This window comes from Pristiophorus japonicus, chromosome 21, assembly GCF_044704955.1.
Source record: "Pristiophorus japonicus isolate sPriJap1 chromosome 21, sPriJap1.hap1, whole genome shotgun sequence".
NCBI lineage: Eukaryota > Metazoa > Chordata > Chondrichthyes > Pristiophoridae > Pristiophorus > Pristiophorus japonicus.
This window is the reverse complement of record NC_091997.1, coordinates 57,638,115-57,660,514: the sequence shown is the minus strand read 5'-3', so window position 1 is coordinate 57,660,514 and position 22,400 is coordinate 57,638,115. Positions and strand designations below refer to the sequence as shown.

Genomic DNA, 22,400 nt, shown 5'->3' with positions numbered 1-22,400 from the left:
GCCCACCAATCCTGCCCTGGGCCTATGCAGTGAGCTGAATCGAGATGATCGATTGGTGCTGTCAGCGCCATGGTAATGAAGCCCAAGGACCAATTGTAGGTGCTCCTCGGGCCAAGTGTTTGGGCTGGTGTTGCAGTGGGCTACCTCCCAGTGAGTGTGGAGGGTCAGTGTTAATGTGGGCTAACTGGGCTCCCTCCCAGTGAGTGTGGAGGGTTGATGTTAAAGTGGGCTACCTGTTTGGCTCCTGTGCTCCCTCCCAGTGAGTGTGTTAGGCTGAGTCGACCTGATCCTATGCAGGAGCTCCACTGTTCACACAGGACAAGGTGCAGCAATTTGGAAATTCTGATAGTCAGGAGTCAGGAGCTTGTTATTTGGAACAAACGAACCATGGTGAGTATTTATTTATTATTGGCTCTGGGGATGTGGGTGCCGTTGGCAAGTTTGGCATTTATCGCCCATCCCAAGTGGCCCTGTTTGACTGACAGAGGGCATTTGGTGTGTGACTGGAGTCACGTGTAGGCCAGACCGGGTAAGGTCGGCAGGATTCGTTCCCCAAGGACATTCGTGAACCAGGTGGGTATTTACGGCAATCTGACTGATTCATGGTCACTTTTACTGATTTTTACCAGATTTTTTTAAAATGGAATTAAAATTCTCAATCTGTTGTGGTGGGAGTTTTACTCGTGTCCCTGAGATTATTAGTATAGGTCTCTGGGACACTGGTCTAGGAACCTTACCACACACGACACAAAGCTACTGGTGCCATTCCTGGGAGTATGGATATGAAGGGTTCCCTGCTGCCTGTGGGGGCAGCTTGTGTCAGAGGGTCAGGACTCATTCACTCACAATTCTCTGACCATTTAAGTTAATGGCAGTGTGCCCAATTTCTCAACACGTGATTCCCGGAGACCGAGCCTTGGATCAGCAACATGGGGCCACAGAATGACCCCACCACCACACATACCTCCGCAAAACAATTAGACTTTATTCCTTTTTTCAATATTATGCCATTTTATTCAGGGTGATATCTGAATTGGCTCGCTGTGTTCATTGGTCAGTAACCTAACTGACCTTCGGGTACACTGACTCCTCCATGGAATGGAACTCCAACCAGGGAAGCATTCATTTCAACCAGATATTTATTGAATACAAGGTGTGGAGGAGCAGTGAAGGCCATTATGCTGGGACGGTGCGTGACTGCACTTACAAACTGATTCTTGTCTCCAGGGAGAGCGGCGACATCACCCGTTAAATCTTCAACTCTGAACTCGAGCCCGTCCATCATAGAGCCTGAATACACCACAGCGTCCTTGACAAAGATACTGCCTGCCCGGCACACGAAGGAGGTGAAGAGGTGCAAGTGAATGTAATTCCGGGTACAGTGCAGGCGCCTGAGGGAGAACATACACAATGTGATTAAACTGAGTCTGGACCACAATACAACCATCCCACAATAAACAACTGAAAACAAAGAGTGTTTCTCCTCATCTCTTGGGCCTCGATTTTAAGTCCCTCCCCACCTGTCGGAATGCAGGGTGATAAAGTAAGACCATTGATAGAGATCTCCCGACAGTGAGACTGATGGTGAGACTCCCGATATAGTGCGACTCCAGATACAGTGAGACTGATATAGTGAGACTCCCGACATAGCGAGTGAGATACAGTGAGACTCCCGATACAGTGAGACTGATACATAGAAACATAGAAAATAGGTGCAGGAGTAGGCCATTCGGCCCTTCGAGCCTGCACCGCCATTCAATGAGTTCATGGCTGAACATGCAACTTCAGTCCCCCATTCCTGCTTTCTCGCCATACCCCTTGATCCCCCTAGTAGTAAGGACTTCATCTAACTCCTTTTTGAATATATTTAGTGAATTGGCCTCAACAACTTTCTGTGGTAGAGAATTCCACAGGTTCACCACTCTCTGGGTGAAGAAGTTTCTCCTCATCTCGGTCCTAAATGGCTTACCCCTTATCCTTAGATTGTGTTCCCTGGTTCTGGACTTCCCCAACATTGGGAACATTCTTCCTGCATCTAACCTGTCGAAACCCGTCAGAATTTTAAACATTTCTATGAGGTCCCCTCTCATTCTTCTGAACTCCAGTGAATACAAGCCCAGTTGATCCAGTCTTTCTTGATAGGTCAGTCCCGCCATCCCGGGAATCAGTCTGGTGAACCTTCGCTGCACTCCCTCAATAGCAAGAATGTCCTTCCTCAGGTTAGGAGACCAAAACTGTACACAATACTCCAGGTGTGCCTCACCAAGGCCCTGTACAACTGTAGCAACACCTCCCTGCCCCTGTACTCAAATCCCCTCGCTATGAAGGCCAACATGCCATTTGCTTTCTTAACCGCTTGCTGTACCTGCATGCCAACCTTCAATGACTGATGTACCATGACACCCAGGTCTCGTTGCACCTCCCCTTTTCCTAATCTGTCACCATTCAGATAATAGTCTGTCTCTCTGTTTTTACCACCAAAGTGGATAACCTCACATTTATCCACATTATACTCCATCTGCCATGCATTTGCCCACTCACCTAACCTCTCCAAGTCGCTCTGCAGCCTCATAGCATCCTCCTCGCAGCTCACACTGCCACCCAACTTAGTGTCATCCGCAAATTTGGAGATACTACATTTAATCCCCTCGCCTAAATCATTAATGTACAGTGTAAACAGCTGGGGCCCCAGCACAGAACCTTGCGGTACCCCACTAGTCACTGCCTGCCATTCTCAAAAGTCCCCATTTACTCCTACTCTTTGCTTCCTGTCTGACAACCAGTTCTCAATCCATGTCAGCACACTACCCCCAATCCCATGTGCTTTAACTTTGCACATTAATCTCTTGTGTGGGACCTTGTCGAAAGCCTTCTGAAAGTCCAAATATACCACATCAACTGGTTCTCCCTTGTCCACTCTCCTGGAAACATGCTCAAAAAATTCCAGAAGATTTGTCAAGCATGATTTCCCTTTCACAAATCCATGCTGACTTGGACCTATCATGTCACCTCTTTCCAAATGCGCTGCTATGACATCCTTAATAATTGATTCCATCATTTTACCCACTACTGATATCAGGCTGACCGGTCTATAATTCCATGTTTTCTCTCTCCCTCCTTTTTTAAAAAGTGGGGTTACATTGGCTACCCTCCACTCGATAGGAACTGATTCAGAGTCAATGGAATGTTGGAAAATGACTGTCAATGCATCCGCTATTTCCAAGGCCACCTCCTTAAGTACTGTGGGATGCAGTCCATCAGGCCCTGGGGATTTATCGGCCTTCAATCCCATCAATTTCCCCAACACAATTTCCCGACTAATAAGGATTTCCCTCAGTTCCTCTTCCTTACTAGACCCTCTGACCCCTTTTATATCCGGAAGGTTGTTTGTGTCCTCCTTAGTGAATACCGAACCAAAGTACTTGTTTAATTGATCCGCCATTTCTTTGTTCCCCGTTATGACTTCCCCTGATTCTGACTGCAGGGGACCTACGTTTGTCTTTACTAACCTTTTTCTCTTTACATATCTATAGAAACTTTTGCAATCCGTCTTAATGTTCCCTGCAAGCTTCTTCTCGTACTCCATTTTCCCTGCCCTAATCAAACCCTTTGTCCTCCTCTGCTGAGTTCTAAATTTCTCCCAGTCCCCGGGTTCACTGCTATTTCTGGCCAATTTGTATGCCACTTCCTTGGCTTTAATACTATCCCTGATTTCCCTTGATAGCCACGGTTGAGCCACCTTCCCTTTTTTATTTTTATGCCAGACAGGGATGTACAATTGTTGTAGTTCATCCATGCGGTCTCTAAATGTCTGCCATTGCCCATCCACAGTCAACCCCTTAAGTATCATTCGCCAATCTATTCTAGCCAATTCACGCCTCATACCTTCAAAGTTAGCTTTCTTTAAGTTCTGGACCATGGTCTCTGAATTAACTGTTTCATTCTCCATCCTAATGCAGAATTCCACCATATTATGGTCACTCTTCCCCAAGGGGCCTCGCACAACGAGATTGCTAATTAATCCTCTCTCATTACACAACACCCAGTCTAAGATGGCCTCCCCCCTAGTTGGTTCCTCGACATATTGGTCGAGAAAACCATCCCTTATGCACTCCAGGAAATCCTCCTCCACCGTATTGCTTCCAGTTTGGTTAGCCCAATCTATGTGCATATTAAAGTCACCCATTATAACTGCTGCACCTTTATTGCATGCACCCCTAATTTCCTGTTTGATGCCCTCCCCAACATTACTACTACTGTTTGGAGGTCTGTACACAACTCCCACTAACGTTTTTTGCCCTTTGGTGTTCTGCAGCTCTACCCATATAGATTCCACATCATCCAAGCTAATGTCCTTCCTAACTAATGCATTAATCTCCTCCTTAACCAGCAATGATACCCCACCTCCTTTTCCTTTTATTCTATCCTTCCTGAATGTTGAATACCCATGGATGTTGAGTTCCCAGCCCTGATCATCCTGGAGCCACGTCTCTGTAATCCCAATCAGTGAGGCTCCCGACACAATGAGACTGATACAGTGAGACTCCCGTCACAGTGAGACTGATACAGTGAGACTCCCGATACCGAGGTGCCGAGTGGTGAATCAGTTGTCAGTGGGTTTAATGTGGAACCGAGAGGAGCAGGAATGCTGGTCCTGATTCCACATTCAGGTAAGCGGTTTTACAAACTCACCTTTTGGTGGCGGCCTGCTGGCTGAGTTGCGGTCAATGCCGTTTCGCGGCGGGGGCCTCTAACGGGACGGTATTGGCAGGTGCAGGGGGTTTACGCCTGTTTGAGGCGCCGGTCTGCGACGCCTCTCTATTTGCTGATACCAATCTGGCGTGCAGTGCACTTGCTGCTGGTAATGAACCTGCTCTTCCTGCCCCCATACTGGGGGCAGATGCGTCCGTTCAGCGGGTGATCATAACATTACCACACTAATAGACTACTTCCGAAGTGCGATCACCGGCGTTAGGTAGACAAATATTAATTTTTTAATGAGCATATTCTTACTTGAAGTAGCCGAGTATAGAGACAGCACCTAAGAGAGAGACCAGGGAGATGGAGTAGCCCACAGTGTACATCAGGTGCAGGCGCTCAAACACTTCCTGTGTGGGCAACAAGTGGAGAAATAGACGATCAACATTCTCAGTCTGAGTGTGACAGGTTGGATGCACAGCTTCAGTGTATTCTCATCATTCCAGCTCCCAACTACCTCGGTCATTGGCCACACGCCGCACAATGTCTGCTTCAAGCTAGCAGCCATGCTCCAATCCAGGAGCAATGGGATCCGGCTCTGTACCCTCCGGGATACAGTGGCATAACTCCAGGATGTGGGCCCCATTGCAAACATAGATTTTAAAAATCACAGAGCGACAGGGAAAGTGCAGCCGGCCAAAGACCAGGGGGTTCGAGGGGTTCGAGGGGCCGAGGAGAGAGTTGGGGGTCTGGGGGAGCTGGTGTGAGGGAAGATTTACGGGGTGGGGGGTTACCGCGGGGTCCGGGAGCCGAGCGGTGCGCAGCCGGGTGCTATGCCAACGTGCCAACCGGCGGCTACAACAGCCCGGCGCTGCCTCAGCCCCCAGCGGCCTCGGGGGGCTGGTCCTGGCGGGGCTGCAGTACCAGGCGTCGGTCAGTGACGAGGATAACTCGACGGTGGCGGACCAGCCGCTGTCCGGGGGAGGCGGCGGGTTTTCGGATTTCGACAGGACGGGCCATTATCGAGTGAGCATGGGGGCCGGCGGCCGGAATGTCGGGGGGAGGGTCGCTGACCTCACCCTCCTCCCCCTCCTGCAATGGCGAGAAGGTTAGGGAGCAGGGCAAGAGGAAAGCTGGGGGGCACCCCGCCATGTCGTCCTTCTCAGCTTTCCTCTTGCCCTGCTCCCTTGACCTGCAGGAGGTGGAGAGCAGGGTCGACGAGTTCAAAACTTTCACCAAGAGGATGGACGAGAGCGTTTTCCAGCTGAGCCAAACCGCCAACCAGTTCGCGAGGAAGCAGGTGGTGGGCCCCCCTTCAGGCAAGGGCCCCAATGTCACTGCATTGGCACCAGTTACACCACTGCACCGAGCCCCCCACAATGGGCAGTGTCTGTACCCCCCGAGACCCCCACAATGGGCAGTGTCTGTCCCCCCGAGACCCCACAATGGATAGTGTCTGTACCCTCCGAGCCCCCCACTCAATGGGCAGTATCTGAACCCCCTGTGTCGCCCACAATGGGCAGTGTCTGTACCCAGAGACCCCCACAATGGGCAGTGTCTGTACCTCCCGAGACCCCACAATGGACAGCGTCTGTACCTCCCGAGACCCCACAATGGGCAGTGTCTGTACCTCCAGAGACCCCACAATGGGCAGCGTCTGTACCTCCCGAGACCCCACAATGGGCAGTGTCTGTACCTCCCGAGACCCCACAATGGACAGCGTCTGTACCTCCCGAGACCCCACAATGGGCAGCGTCTGTACCTCCCGAGACCCCCACAATGGGCAGTGTCTGTACCCCCCGAGACCCCCACAATGGACACCGTCTGTACCTCCAGAGACCCCACAATGGGCAGTGTCTGTACCCTCCCCGAGACCCCACAATGGTCAGTGTCTGTACCCTCCGAGCCCCCCACAATGGGCAGTGTCTGTACCCCCCCAAGCCCCCCGCAATGGGCAGTGTCTGTACCCCCCCCCCCCAAGCCCCCCACAATGGGCAGGAGCCAGGCCCATCCTCACAGGGAGAACTAAAGGCCTTGGTTTAGTCAGTGAACCCTGGGTTACTTTGTAAATCGTGGGTTAGTTAGTAGGTTTTGGTTAAGTTAGTATGTTCTTGTTTAGTTAGTAACTCTTGGAAATCCAGGTAAAGTTAGTAAATCCAGGTAAAGTTAGTAACTCTTGGTTGTCAATAAGTTGGGTAGTTTTTGTACCGCCTACCTTTTGGTGCCAGTGATCAGGCATCAGGAAGCTGGTACACTCAGTGTAGTTTGCCCAGGTTCTGTTGCTGCTGGGGACCAGCTCCCAGTCCCCATGTACATTGCACTTGCGATAGGCGTGTCCTGTCAGAAGGAAGGTAACATTTACAGTTATTGTTTCTCGGCCCTCTGCTTCCAACGGACAAACTCCATCAGCACCCACTGGGACCCTGCCCCTGGGACAGCACTGCATTCACTGCCTCTCCACTATGGACTGCAAACCTGGCCACTGCTTCCTGGCTGCTCGAAGCTGACTCCACACCGTCTATATCTCAGACTTCAAACTTGGGCATACTGTCGTCTCCCTGCCCAACCAGATCATGGCAGTTCCAACCTCGGACATACCTGTGGAACCTGAACTCAGATGCACATGGTGGCTTCCGCTCCAGAACCGAGACATTCATTCTACCTCCCTTTTCCTTTCTCTTCTCTCGACTCCTTGGGCCCTTCCCTCCCCTTCCTGTCAGACATTCATTGCCCCACTCGGGTACTCTGCCTCCCGAATCCCTCCGCCAGCCTATCACTGGTACTCGGGTACTCTGCCTTCCTGCTGCCATTGCAGCTTTGCTTCGCCCTTCAATAAGCCCACGGTCTCCCTCTGTGCCTCTGTTCGCATTCAAGGCCCCATTGAGGCACTCGGCATAGCTTCTGAGCAACACACTAACTGCTCCATTGCTGAGCTGCCGCCTGGGACTAACGTCACAGAGCCCCTTGCCATCCTGCCAACTCCACCCACCACTGCCCCCAGACTGCCAACGCACCAACCATCGCCTTCCCTCCACATTGCCCTTCAGGCAGCCCAGATTGACGGCCACCCCTCCTTCAGAAACTTCAGCTCATCCCCAACACAGCACTCACTGTCGATCCCGCAAGCTGTCCCGTTCACACATCTTTCCCCTCCCTGCTCACCGACACTGGCTCCAAACTTAAAAGTCTCATCCTCATCTTTCAATCCCTCTAAATCCTCGCCCCACTCCATCTCTGTAACATCCTGCAGCCCAGAAACCCTCCACAAACTCTCCGATTCTCCAGTTGTAGCTACTTGTCCAAAGCCACTCCCTTTACTCAGAGTCAGTGTGACCGAGAGCGGATTGAGTGTGAGCGCTGAGTGTGAGCAGACCCAGTGCGAGCCGGTACCTCTGTGGTTGAAATCATAGATGTAGTGGGGGCAGGAGACGGAGACGCTGTGGTTGGCGGTCCCCGGCGGCCAGCACGCGATGCCGTCCCACTCCGAGCCGCAGCTTCCCCCTGCACAAACACACAGACACCGGGTCAGCACAGACACACAGCATCAGTGCGGAGCGGGCGGTAAATGATGGAGCCCCACCCCGGGGCGGGTGCCGGAGCCAGCAGTGGGGGAGCCGACCACCAGCTCTGGCCATTGACGCTGCATTCTTCCACATTCACCAATCCCACAGCTCCAGCACTCCCACAGCCCTTCTCCCCCCACACCCCCTCCCGTACAGCACTCCGACACTCCCATCCCCAGACAACCCCCCGCCCCCATCCCCGATCCACAGACACCCCCATTCCCCGATCTACAGATACCCCCCCTCATCCCCAGACCACCCTCCATTCCCCGATCCACAGACTGCCCCCATCCCCCGATCCACAGACCCCCAATCCCCCAACCCCCAATCCACAGACCCCCAATCCCTCAACCTCCCCATCCCCCGATCTACAGACACCCCCATTCCCCGATTCACAGACCCCCCCCATCCCCCGATCCACAGACACCCCCCATCCCCAGACCCCCTTCCATTCCCCGATTCACAGACTGCCCCCATTCACAGACCCCCCCCCCCAATCCCCCGATCCACAGACCCCCGATCCCCAATTCACAGACCCCCCCCATCTCCCCATTCACAGACCCCCCCCCCATCCCCCGATCCACAGACACCCCACTCCCCCGATTCACAGACACCCCCCCCCCCATCGCCCCATTCACAGACCCCCCCATCCCCCGATCCACAGACACTCCCCCGTGCCACGCGAACCCATCCCCCGATTCACTGATATAAAAACAGAAAATGCAGAAACTCTCAGCGGGTCGGGCAGCATCTGTGGAGAGGAACACAGTTAATGTTTCGGGTCTGGATCCTTCGTCAGAACTGGAAAAGTTTGAGATGTAACAGATGCTCAAGGAAATGCAGGGGCAGTGAAAGGGAAGGTCTGCGATAGGGAGGGGGGGCCTGCGATAGGGTGATTAGAGAGACAAAAGCGATGATGGGCCAAATTGCGATGATAATGGCAGAAGTTAGGAAACAACAGCTGAGTCTCGCTAGGCTGTGAATGGCGGAATAATTACTAGCTGCCATGGGAAACAGATCAAAATAAAAAGGGGGGGTTTCCCCAATTCACAGACACCTGCTCCCCCAATAGACAGACACTCCCCCCCCCCCCACAATTCACAGATACCCCCCCGAAATCTCCCACAATTCACACTCCGCTCCCCCACCCCCCCGAACCAGCTTAACACTAGTCTGGAAAAGCAATCCACTTGACCAACACTCCATCCACGAGTTTAACCCTGGCTGTTGTGTGCACTGTCTATTGGAGGCACAACATCTGCTCACCAAGACTTTCCGAGGCCTTCCCAAACCCATCACCTCTGCCATCAAGGCGGCTCCACCTCCTCCTTTTGTATCCTTACATTCCCCACTACCACAACCTGAGATACCTGAGGCAATGTGCTCAATCATCAGCATTGCCCACGCTCCTGGAGATTGCCTTTACATCTCTATTTGGCCCTGACCTTTTACATTGTGATTATAAAAATCCAGCACTACTTCCATTTTTCCCTCCAGTCTTTCTTCATATCTCCTCAACCTTTCTAAACTGTTTTTCTTTCCCTTCAATATTTTGCACAGTCGGAGGGGCAGTACTGAGGGAGTGCCGCACTGTCGGAGGGGCAGTACTGAGGGAGTGCCGCACTGTCGGAGGGGCAGTACTGAGGGAGTGCCGCACTGTCGGCGGGGCAGTACTGAGGGAGTGCCGCACTGTCGGAGGGGCAGTACTGAGGGAGTGCCGCACTGTCGGAGGGGCAGTACTGAGGGAGTGCCGCACTGTCGGAGGGGCAGTACTGAGGGAGCGCCGCACCGTCGGAGGGGCAGTACTGAGGGAGCGCCGCACTGTCGGAAGGGCAGTACCGAGGGAGCACCGCACTGTCGGAGGGGCAGTACCGAGGGAAAGCAGCACTGTTGGAAGGGCAGTACTGAGGGAGTGCTGCACTGTCGGAGGGGCAGTACTGAGGGAGTGCTGCACTGTCGGAGGTGCCGTCTTTCAGATGAAACATTAAACCGAGGCCCTATCTGCTCCCTCAGGTGGACATAAAAGATCCCGCGGCACTATTTCGATGAAGAGCAGGAGGGTTATCTTCGGTGCCCTGGCCAATATTTATCCCTCAATTAACATCACAAATACAGTTTATCTGGTAATTATCACATTGCTGTTTGTGGGAGCTTGCTGTATGCATATTGGCTGCCTACATTACAACAGTGACTACACTGCAAAAGTATTTCATTGGCTGTAAAGCGCTTTGAGACAGCCGGTGGTTGTGAAAGATGCTATATAAATCCAAGTCTTTCTTTTCATTTTCTGTTTTTAGCTGTAGATTTGTTAGAATCCTCTTTAGCTCTCATTTTAATCTAACTGATCTGACGATCTCTAGCTTTTCCCGCACTATCTTTCCCCCGGTGGGACTGGGTCCCGTCTATCCGCCATTCCTCTCCTGTCTGACCCTTTCCCATCCTTTGTCCATGCTCTCATTTTCTGACTTTTCTTCCCAGTTGATCCGGGCTGATTCTCTTTATATCCTGTTGTTTTCCCAGTTCAAACACTATGGTTTTTTGTACTTTACCTGCTCTTTGTGCTGGTCTCATTTTCAGATTCTTTTCACACTCTCTCTTTGCCTCAAACAACAGATAGATCTGCTCCTCTTTAGTGATGACATCATCAGCATCGACCTGTCAGTAACAAGCAACAGCCGGGACTGAGAACCGAACACATTTACACAGTCCCACTGACCCTCCAACCCTGCCCATGACCTTTTCAACTTCCATCTTTGATCCTCGGTTTGCCCCTCTTTCCTTCACACAGGCAGACACTCGCGCACACACAGGCAGACACACAGACACTCACACTTGCACACATCATCATCATAGGCAGTCCCTTGGAATTGAGGAAGATTTGCTTCCACTCTTAAAATGAGGTGGCTGAACAGTCCAATATGAGAACCACAGTCCCTGTCACAGGTGGGACAGACGGTGGTTGAAGGAAAGGGTGGGTGGGGAGTCTGGTTTGCTGCACGCTCTTTCCACTGCCTGTGCTTGATTTCTGCATGCGATGAGACTCGAGGTGCTCAGTGCCCTCCCGGATGCTCTTCCTCCACTTAGGGCGGTCTTTGGCCAGGGACTCCCAGGTGTCAGTGGGGATGTTGCACTTTATTAGAGAGGCTCCTTGTAACATTTCCTCTGCCCAACTTTGGCTCGTTTGCTGTGAAGGAGTTCTGATATGAGTTCCAAATTCACACACACGCATTCAGTGACACACACTCACACTGTTCCATCCTTCAGTGAATTGTTCTTCCCCTTTAATAAGGCTGTAGCTGCTCTCCCTCACACACAGCCTGTGGTCTGCTAAAATATCCAACATTTCACTTTGTGACTCTGAACCTTCCTTCATGATTTCCCACACTCACTGCAGAGATAATTCTAAAAGTAACAGGAGTGAGAGAAAGCCACAGACAAACAGAGCGGAGTGCAGACAGCAGCTTGGCACAATACACAACACAAGGTCTGGCCGTGACTGTCGATTGCTGCAACTCTTCACAACCACACTCCAGTCTGTAACTGTTACCACCTACCGTCCAAACAAGACTTAGTTGTGAACTGCTCAGGCACTCCAAATATTTCACAGTATATTTAAACGTACAGAGCTCCCAGTCTGTATCAGGTGTGAAGTGTGAGGGTTTGGGCCAGAACTAAGGCAATGTTGCTCCACTCAACCATTTCATATCCTCCCACAGCCCATGTAAACATTACCCTGGCATGGACTCTGTCCCACCAATTTAATCCCTGTCTGAATGGATGTCGGGTATACTTGCATGGTCGTTATGTTACTGGACTAATAATGCAGAGATATGAGTTCAAATCTCACCATCGCAGTTTGTGAATTTGAATTCAGTTAATTAACTAAATCTGTAATAAGAAGCTCGTATCAGTAATGGTGACCATGACACCATTGGATTGTCGTAAAAACACAACTGGATCACTGATGTTCTTTAGGGAGGAAACCTGACCAGAGACCCACAGCAATGTGGTTGACTCTTATTTGTCCTCTGAAATGGCCTAGCAAGCCCCTCAGTTGTATCAAAACCGCTACAAGAAAATATAAGAAAATTGGACGGGCCACCCAGTATCAACCTTGGCATCGGATTCAGACACGACAAAGGCACACCAGCCCAGTCGATCCTGCAGTGTCTTCCTCACCAATATCTGGGGACTTGTGCCAGTCAGGACAGCTGTCCCGCAGATTAGTCAAGCAACAGCCTGATATACTCCCAGAAACATGTCTTTCAACCAATGTCCCAGACTCCTCCATCACCATCCCTGGGTATGTCCTGTCCCACCAGCAGGACAGACCCACCCGAGGTGGGACAGCACAATGGTTTACAGTCAGTGCGAGTGGCCCTGGCAGTCCTCAACATTGACTCAGGGCATCAGGCTCATGGGCAAGGAAACCTCCTGCTGATTACCACCGACTGCCCTCCCTCCGCTGATCAATCAGTACTCCTCCATGTTAAACACCACTGAGGGTAGAATATATTTAGGATATCCATCACCAAGAGTGGCCCGGAGCATCACTACTAACCAAGCCCTGAAGGACATAGCTGCAGACTGGGCCTGCAGGTGGTGAGAGAACTCGAGGAACAAACCTACTTGACCTCGTCCTCACTAATCTACCTGTCGCAGATGCATCTGTCCATGACAGCATTGGGAGTAGTGACCACCACACAGCCATTGTGGAGACGAAGTTCCATCTTCACACTGAGGACACCCTCTATCATGTTGTGTGGCACTACCACCGTACTAAATAGATAGATTCAGAACAGATCTAGCAGCTCAAAATCTGGGCATCCATGAGGCACTGTGGGCCATCAGCAACAGCAGAATTGTATTCCACCATAATCTGTAACCTCATGGCCCGGCATATCCCTCACTCTCCCATTACCATCGAGCCAGGTGCACCAACCCTGGTTCAATGAGGAACATGCCAGGAACAGCACCAGGTGTACTTAAAACAGATTACCTGGTCATTATCAGATTGCTGTTTGTGGGAGCTTGCTGTGTGCAAATTGGCTGCCACATTTCCTACTTTACAACACTGTCTACACTTCAAAAAGTACTTCATTGGCTGTAAAGTGCTTTGAGATGTCCGGTGGTTGTGAAAGGCGCTATATAAATGCAAGCTTTTCATTCTTTTTTCTTTCTAAAAATGAGGTGCCAATCTGGGGAAGCTACAACACAGGACTACATGCTAAACAGCAGAAGCAGCATGCTTCAGACAGGGCTAAGTGATCCCACAACCAAGGATCAGATTAAAGCTCTGCAGTCCTGCCACAATTGGTCGTGAATGGCGGTGGACAATTAAACAACTAACGGGAGGAGGAGCCTCTATGAACATTCCCATCCTCAGTGATGGGGGAGCCCAGCACGTGGGTGCAAAAGACAAGGCTGAAGCGTTTACAACCATCTTCAGCCGAGTGGATGATCCATCTCAGCCCCCTGCTGGGGTCCCCACCATCACAGAAGCTGGTCTTCAGCCAATTTGTTCACACCAGGAGCTGAAGATGATCTCCCATTGTCAGCATGATGCTCCGAGCTGCAATCATTTCACATCTGACTTTTACCACTGGCTGAGGGAGGAGACACTCATCCAATGCCTTTTGAGTTGGTTCTAACCCAATTCCTAGAGGTGAATATTCTGACCCCGACGTCACTCTGTACTCCGTATGTCTTCTTAACCACCTTATCTACCTGGCCTCCTACCTTCAAGGATCTGTGGACATGCACTCCAAGGTCCCTTTGTTCATCACTTCTCAATGTCCCATCATTTAATGTGTATTCCCTTTCCTTGTTAGCCCTCCCCAAATGCATTACCTCACACTTCTCCGGATTGAATTCCATTTGCCACTGTTCTGCCCACCTGACCAGTACATTGATATCTTCCTGCAGTCCGCAGCTTTCTTCTTCACTATCAACCATACAGCCAATTTTAGTATCATCTGCAAACTTCTTAATCATACCCCATATGTTCAAATCTAGATCATTGATGTATACCACAAAAAGGGACCCAGCACTGGTCCGTGCAGAACCCCACTAGAAACAGCCTTCCAGTCACAAAAACACTCATCCCCATTACCCTTTGCTTTCGGCCTTTGAGCCAATTTTGGATCCAACTTGCCACTTTGCCCTGGATCCCATGAGGCCCGAAATTGGTGAAGGCCCCCACCTGCCCAAAGAACAACCGATGGCCACCGAGGTATCTGACTACTTTGGGCAGGACATTTATCGTGAACGTCCTTCAAAGGGCAGCGGGCAGCAAATGAGAGATTTACATCGCCAATCTGGGTGGCAGCAGGCAGGAGCTCTCATTCTCATTGGCAAAGGCACTCACCGCCCAAGTGCCACCGATGATGGAGACGGGCCCACGGAGGGTCGAAGACCTGCAAAGAAAAACCTTCAGGGGACCCCACTGAAGTAAGTCGCTGTGGAAAAAAAAAATGTTTTACTAACCTTTTTTTCAGGATCTTCATACTCACCGTCTGGTGCCAACTCCCGCCCCCACCAATCTGGAATCCCGGCAGGCGGGAGGTCAGTTGCGCCACTTGGCCATCCGCTGATGTCAGCGGGCAGTTCTCCCCTCCTGCCCGCTCCAGCCCAAATGGAAAGTGGCACTGGGCAGATCTTCCAGAGGAATATCGACGGCAGTGGGCGGTGAGTTCATCAATTTCAGGCCCATAGGCTTTTGCTTTCGTGACTGGTCTGCCATGTGGGACCTTATCAAAAAGCCTTGCTGAAATCCATATAACCTTCCTTAAATAAGGAGACCAAAACTGTACGTAGTACTCCAGGTATGGTCTTACCAATGCTCTGTGCAGTTGTAGCAAGACTTCCTTAGTTTTAAACTCCATCCCCCTTGCAATAAAGGCCAACATTCCATTTGCCTTCCTAATACTTGCTGTACCTGCAGGCTAAAATTTTGTTCTTCATGCATAAGGACCCCAAATCCCTCGGTACCACTATATTTTGTAATCTCTCCCCATTTAAATTATAATTTGCTTTTTTATTTTTCCTACCAAAGTGGATAACCTCACATTTTCCCTTATTATACTCCAACTGCCAAATGTTTGCCCACTCACTTTGCCTGTCTATATTCCTTTGTAGATTCTTTGCATCCTCCTCACAATTTGCTTTCTCACCCATCTTTGTTTCATCAGCAAATTTGGCTACATTACACTTGGTCCCTTCATCCAAGTCATTAATATAAATTATAAATAGTTGAGGCCACAGCACAGATCCCTGTGGCACCTCACTAGTTACACTTTGTCAACCTGAAAATGACCCATTTATCCTGACACTCTGCTTTCTGTTAGGCACATTCTGTTCTATCCATGCGAATATATTACCCCCAACCCCGTGAACTTTTATCTTGTGCAGTAACCTTTTATATGGCACCTTATCGAATGCTTTCTGGAAATCCAAATACATGATATCTACTGGTTCCCTTTTATCCACCCTGCTCATTACATCCTCAAAGAGCTCAAGCAAATATGTCAAACATGATTTCCCTTTCATAAAACCATGTTGACTCTGCTTGACTGCATTATGGTTTTATAAATGTCCAGAATTTTCCCAACGACAGATGTTAGGCTAACTGGTCTACTATTTCCTGCTTTTTGTCTCCCTCCTTTCTTAAATAGGGACATTACATTTGCGGTTTTTCAGTCCACTGGGATCTCTCCAGAATCCAGGGAATGTTGGTAGATTACAACCAATGCATCCATTATCTCTGCAACCACCTCTTTAAGATGCCAGGATTCAGGCCATCAGGTCCAGGGGATTTGTCCACCTTTAGTCCCATTAGTTGGGAATACCAACTAAGTTTATGCAACCTGTTCTTATAATTTAAATCTTTCAGACCTGGGATCATCCTGCTGAATGTGTGGTGCCCAGAACTGATCGCAGTAGTCCAGAACCAAAGCTCTGTACAACTGAAGGAACAAATAGGTTAACACCATCATTAAAACAGGAACGCAAGTCAATCCAAACGCTCAGTATTGGCAGTAACACTGCGGTCATTTCTGGGCTTCTGTTGCTGAGCATACTGAAAATTCAACAAGCAGCATGCAACAGGAGGTGTACTCAGCTGCAGGCTCCTTTAATCCCTCTTTGATTTCGATAGATTTCTTGGTATTTTTGTTGGCTGATTTGTGTCGCTGACTGTTACTCCGATGTGTTTAGCTTGTCAGTTGTGGGCGAAGGTCTTTCACTGCCTCACACCCATGGGAGGCCCTCTGTATACACAGAGCGTGGCCACAAATCTGTCACTTGTAAGATGAATCAGACAGATGCCGGAGAGACAGAAGCAACCTGCTTCTGCTCACTGTGTGTCTTTCTGTTTCCTTGTCTCGGCAGAATATCAGAGCGTTAACCTCACGACACTGGGAACTCCGTGTGATTAGAAAGAGTCAATGGGTCGTCAGATTGATCATTGAGCCTGACCTCACTAGCTATCCTGAAACTTCTCCCAATTACACAGCCCCACATATCCCTTCAACAATCGGAGCGCAGCTTCTTGATAAATCACTCTCTGTACTTCACTCTTTCTCTCTTGGCTGCTCAACTACAGAAAACACTACAACACAGATACTAATACAGAGCGAGGGGGATAATACAGAACGAGGGGGATAATACAGAACAAGAGGGCATAACAAAATTAGGGCAAGATTGTTCAGGGGTGAAATCAGGAAACACAAAGGGGTGTGGAAATCTGGAACTCCCTCCCTCAAAAGTCTGTGCATGCTGGGAGTCAATGGAAATGTTCAAGACTGAGGTCGATGGATTGTTAATTAAGTGTATCAAGGGATATAGAGCAAAGTTGATGAGGTACAGATCACACAATTTAATTTAATGGCGGAACCAGCTAAATGGGCTGAATGGCCTCCTCCTGTTCCTGTGTAACAGGCTCGAGGGGCTGAATGGCCTCCTCCTGTTCCTGTGTAACAGGCCAGAGGGGCTGAATGGCCTCCTCCTGTTCCTGTGTAACAGGCCAAAGGGGCTGAATGGCCTCCTCCTGTTCTTGTGTAACACCTCGAGGGGCTGAATGGCCTCCTCTTGTTCCTGTGTTAAGTGTTTGGCACAGCACAGTTCCCAGGCTATAATTGACGGTGAGCACCTTGTTATAAGTTCTGTAAAGGCCGTCTGGCCTGTCAACTTCACTCCGTCTATACAGTGAACAATCTCGGAGCCAAATCACTGGCTCCAAAATTTGTACCAAATCCCCTAAATCAAGCAAACTATAGTGAGGAGCATGAGTCGATTGGCCATCTCCACAAAATGATGGCTGCTTTGGACAGGCAACACGTCTACTTCTCGCGATCACCCTCAGTAATACAGTAATCAGTTAGTATCCCAGCTACTATTTGGTCACCTCTATCTATATTGATCCTGAGAACCTACAACCTCCTGCTCACAGGAATGTATCCAGCTCCCATTGGATGGAGAGGACTGATTGAGGACAGATTGATTTAGCCAGGAGTCTGTTCCTTACTCTAGGTTTGGGGAGTTCTGTTTTCCTGTTCGCTCGTTCTTTGCTCACAGACTCGGTTCAATAATCTGCTCACACTCTCACTGTCTCTACCCAGTAACATTTGTAACGCCGGGAACATGCAGCCTCCTCAATCCCCACTAACATGTTCAGGAGCCAGGCATGGTATTGCCATTGTTAATGGGGCAGGGCATAGTCATTTGTAACACGCGCTTTTTTCAACTGCTCTTGTTGACACAGGTCAGTACCGAGCCAAGGCTGGCACACAGGCAAAGATGAGCACCATACTGAGCTGTGCTGTGATAGTGACAGGCTGGGCCATACTGAGCTGTGCTGGGATAGTGACAGACTGGGCCGGGATAGTGACAGACTGGGCCATACTGAGCTGTGCTGGGATAGTGACAGACTGGGCCATACTGAGCTGTGCTGGGATAGTGACAGACTGGGCCATACTGAGCTGTGCTGGGATAGTGACAGGCTGGGCCATACTGAGCTGTGCTGAGATAAATGACAGGCTGGGCCATACTGAGCTGTGCTGGGATAGTGACAGACTGGGCCGGGATAGTGACAGACTGGGCCATACTGAGCTGTGCTGGGATAGTGACAGACTGGGCCATACTGAGCTGTGCTGGGATAGTGACAGACTGGGCCATACTGAGCTGTGCTGGGATAGTGACAGGCTGGGCCATACTGAGCTGTGCTGAGATAAATGACAGGCTGGGCCATACTGAGCTGTACTGGTGTAAGGAAAGGGTTAATCAGATCGTCCTGAAATCTGCTAACATTATACTATTATTGATCTCTCTATATTTTAATAATAAAATTTAGTTCTTGCCAGTCAAGTGACGAGGAATAAGTCAATGTAAATGCAATGACCAGTGAACTGTTAAATTAACACTGACTAAAGCAATGATCAATTTAGGCAATAAACCCAATTTAAAAAATGCCTCTACATACTCGAGAGAATATTAATTGGTCGTTAACTTTTACAAGTAACCATTATTTATTTATTTATTATTGGGATGTGGATGTCACTGGCAAGGACATCTATTACCCATCACCAATCATCCTTGAGAAGGTGGTGGTGAGCCACCTTCTTGAACGGCTGCAATCCGTGTGGTGAAAGTGCTGTTAGGGAGGGAGTTCCAGGACATTGACCCAGCAACGATGAAAGAACAGCAATATATTTCCAAGTCAGGATGGTGTGTGACTTGGAGGGGAATGTGGAGGTGGTGGTGTTCCCATGCACCTGCTGCCCTGTTTCTTCTAGGCGGTAGAGGTCGCAGATTCTGGAGGTGCTGGTTGCTTTGTCCTGGATGGTATCAAGCTCCTTCAGTGTTGTTGGAGCTGCACTCATCCAGTCAAGTGGAGAGTTACATTTGGGAGTACTCCATCGCACTCCTGACTTGTGCCTTGTTGATGGTGGAAGGCTTTGGGGAGTCAGGAGGTGAGGCACTTGCCACAGAATAGCCAGCCTCTGACCTGCTCTTGTTGTCACAGTATTTATGTGGCTGGTCCAGTTAGGTTTCTCATCAGTGGTGACCCCCAGGATATTGATGGTGGGGGATTCGGCGATGGTAATGCCATTGAATGTCATGGGGAGGTGGTTAGACTCTCATTTGTTGGAGACAGTCCTTGCTTGGCACTTGTGTGCCACTAATGTTACTTTGCACTCATCAGTCCAAGCCTGAATGTTGTCCAGGTCTTGCTACATGCAGGCATGGACTGCTCCATTATCTGAGGAGTTGCGAATGGAACTGAACACTGTGCAATCATCAGCAAACATCCCCACTTCTGACCTTATGATGGAGGGAAGGTCATTGATGAAGCAGCTGAAGATGGTTGGACCTAGGACAATGCCCTGAGGAACTCCTGCAGTGATGTCCTGGGGCTGTGATGATTGACCTCCAACAACCAGAACCATCTTCCTTTGTGTTCAGTATGACTCTGGCCAGTGGAAAGTTTTCTCCCTGATTCCCACTGACTTCAGTTTTACTCAGGCTCCTTAATGCCACACTCGGTCAAATGCTGCCTTGATATCAAGGGCAGTCACTCTTAACTCACCTCTGGAGTTCAGCTCTTTTATCAATGTTTGGACCAAGGCTGTAATGAGGTCTGGAGCCGAGCGGTCCTGGCAGAACCCAAACTGGATATCGGTGAGCAGGTTATTGGTGAGTAAGTGTTGCTTGATAGCACTGTCGAAGACACCTTCTATCACTTTGCTGATGTTTGAGAGTAGAGTGATGAGGTCGTAACTGGCCGGATTGGATTTGTCCTGCTTTTTGTGGACAGGACATACCTGGGCAGTTTTCCACATTGTTAGGTAGATGCAAGTGTAGCTGTACCTGAACAGCTTGGCTAGAGGCACGGCTCGTTCTTGAGTACGATAGCCGGGATGTTGTCGGGGCCCATAGCCTTTGCTATATCCAGTGCGCTCAGCCATTTCTTGGTATCACATGGAGTGAATTGAATTGGCTGGGCTGGACTTGTTTCTGTGATGGTGGGGATCTCAGGAGGAGGCCGATATGGATCGTTCACTCGGCACTTCTGGCTGAAGATGGTTGCGAATGCCTTTTGCTTTGCTCTGGCATCATTGAGGATGGGGATATTCATGGAGCCTCCTCCTCCCGTTAGTTGTTAATTGCCCACAACCATTCCTAACTGGATGTGGCAGGACTGCAGAGCTTTGATCTGATCTGCTGATTGTGGAATCAATTAGCTCTGTCTATAGCATGCTGCTCCCACTGATAGTAAGGGGAAAAAGTCACTTGTGGGTGTAGTTTATAGGCCCCCAAATAATAACTTCACGGTGGGGCAGGCAATAATCAAGGGAATAATGGAGGCATGTGAAAAAGGAATGGCAGTAATCATGGGGGATTTTAACCTACATATCGATTGGTCAAATCAAATCGCACAGGGTAGCCTGGAGGAGGAATTCATAGAATGCATACAGGATTGTTTCTTAGAACAGTATGTTACAGAACCTACAAGGGAGCAAGCTATCTTAGATCTGGTCCTGTGTAATGAGACAGGAATAATAAACGATCTCCTAGTAAAAGATCCTCTCGGATGAGTGATCACAGTCTGGTTGAATTTGTAATACAGATTGAGGGTGAGGAAGTAGTGTCTCAAACGAGCATACTATGCTTAAACAAAGGGGACTACAGTGGGATGAGGGCAGAGTTGGCTAAAGTAGACCGGAAACACAGACTAAACAGTGGCACAATTGAGGAACAGTGGAGGACTTTTAAGGAGCTCTTTCATAGTGCTCAACAAAAATATATTCCAATGAAAAAGAAGGGTGGTAAGAGAAGGGATAACCAGCCATGGATAACCAAGGAAATTAAGGAGAGTATCAAATTAAAAACCAAATAAGGTGGCCAAGGTTAGTGGGAAAATAGAAGATTGGGAAAATTTTAAACGATAGCAAAAATGACTAAGAAAGCAATAAAGAAAGGAAAGATAGATTACGAAGGTAAACTTGCGCAAAACATAAAAACAGATAGTAAAAGCTTTTACCGATATATAAAACGGAAAAGAGTGATTAAAGTAAATGTTGGTTCCTTAGAAGATGAGAAGGGGGATTTAATAATGGGAAATGTGGAAATGGCTGAGACCTTAAACAATTATTTTGTTTCGGTCTTCACAGTGGAAGACACAGAAACCATGCCAGAAATTGCTGGTCACAGGAATGTGGGAAGGGAGGACCTGGAGACAATCACTATCACTAGGGGGGTAAGTGCTGGACAGGTAATGGGACTCAAGGTAGAAAGTCCCCTGGTCCTGATGAAATGCATCCCAGGGTATTAAAAGAGATGGCGGAAATTATAGCAGATGCATTCGTTATAATCTACCAAAATTCTCTGGACTCTGGGGAGGTACCAGCGGATTGGAAAGCAGCTAATGTAACGCCTGTTTAAAAAAGGGGGCAGACAAAAGGCAGGTAACTATAGGCCGGTTAGTTTAACATCTGTAGTGGGGAAAATGTTTGAAACTATCATTAAGGAAGAAATAGCGGGACATCTAGATAGGAATAGTGCAATCAAGTAGACGCAGCATGGATTCATGAAGGGGAAATCATGTTTAACTAATTTACTGGAATTCTTTGAGGATATAACGAGCATGGTGGATAGAGGTGTACCGATGGATGTGGTGTATTTAGATTTTCAAAAGGCATTCGATAAGGTGCCACACAAAAGGTTACTGCAGAAGATAAAGGTACGCGGGGTCAGTGGAAATGTATTAGCATGGATAGAGAATTGGCTGGCTAACAGAAAGCAGAGAGTCGGGATAAATGGGTCCTTTTCGGGTTGGAAATCAGTGGTTAGTGGTGTGCCACAGGGATCGGTGCTGGGACCACAGCTGTTTACAATATACATAGATGACCTGGAAGAGGGGACAGAGTGTAGTGTAACAAAATTTGCAGATGACACAAAGATTAGTGGGAAAGCGGGTTGTGTAGAGGACACAGAGAGGCTGCAAAGAGATTTAGATAGGTTAAACGAATGGGCTAAGGTTTGGCAGATGGAATACAATGTTGGAAAATGTGAGGTCATCTACCTTGGGAAAAAAAAAAACAGTAAAAAGGAATATTATTTGAATGGGGAGAAATTACAACA

The 22,400-nt window shown here is 49.1% G+C and overlaps 1 protein-coding gene across 1 annotated transcript in view; it reads right to left on the bottom strand.

Moving 5' to 3' along the window:
• LOC139233534 (parathyroid hormone/parathyroid hormone-related peptide receptor-like) overlaps nt 1–22,400 on the bottom strand; it is a 61,090-nt gene that overhangs the window by 19,185 nt on the left and 19,505 nt on the right. The window contains exons 2-6 of the mRNA XM_070863934.1: nt 10,811–10,916; nt 8,089–8,199; nt 6,914–7,035; nt 5,014–5,108; nt 1,208–1,391 (exon numbers count right to left, since the gene is read on the bottom strand). Coding sequence (XP_070720035.1) covers nt 1,208–1,391; nt 5,014–5,108; nt 6,914–7,035; nt 8,089–8,199; nt 10,811–10,916 — 618 coding nt within the window. The remainder of the gene's footprint in view (nt 1–1,207; nt 1,392–5,013; nt 5,109–6,913; nt 7,036–8,088; nt 8,200–10,810; nt 10,917–22,400) is intronic.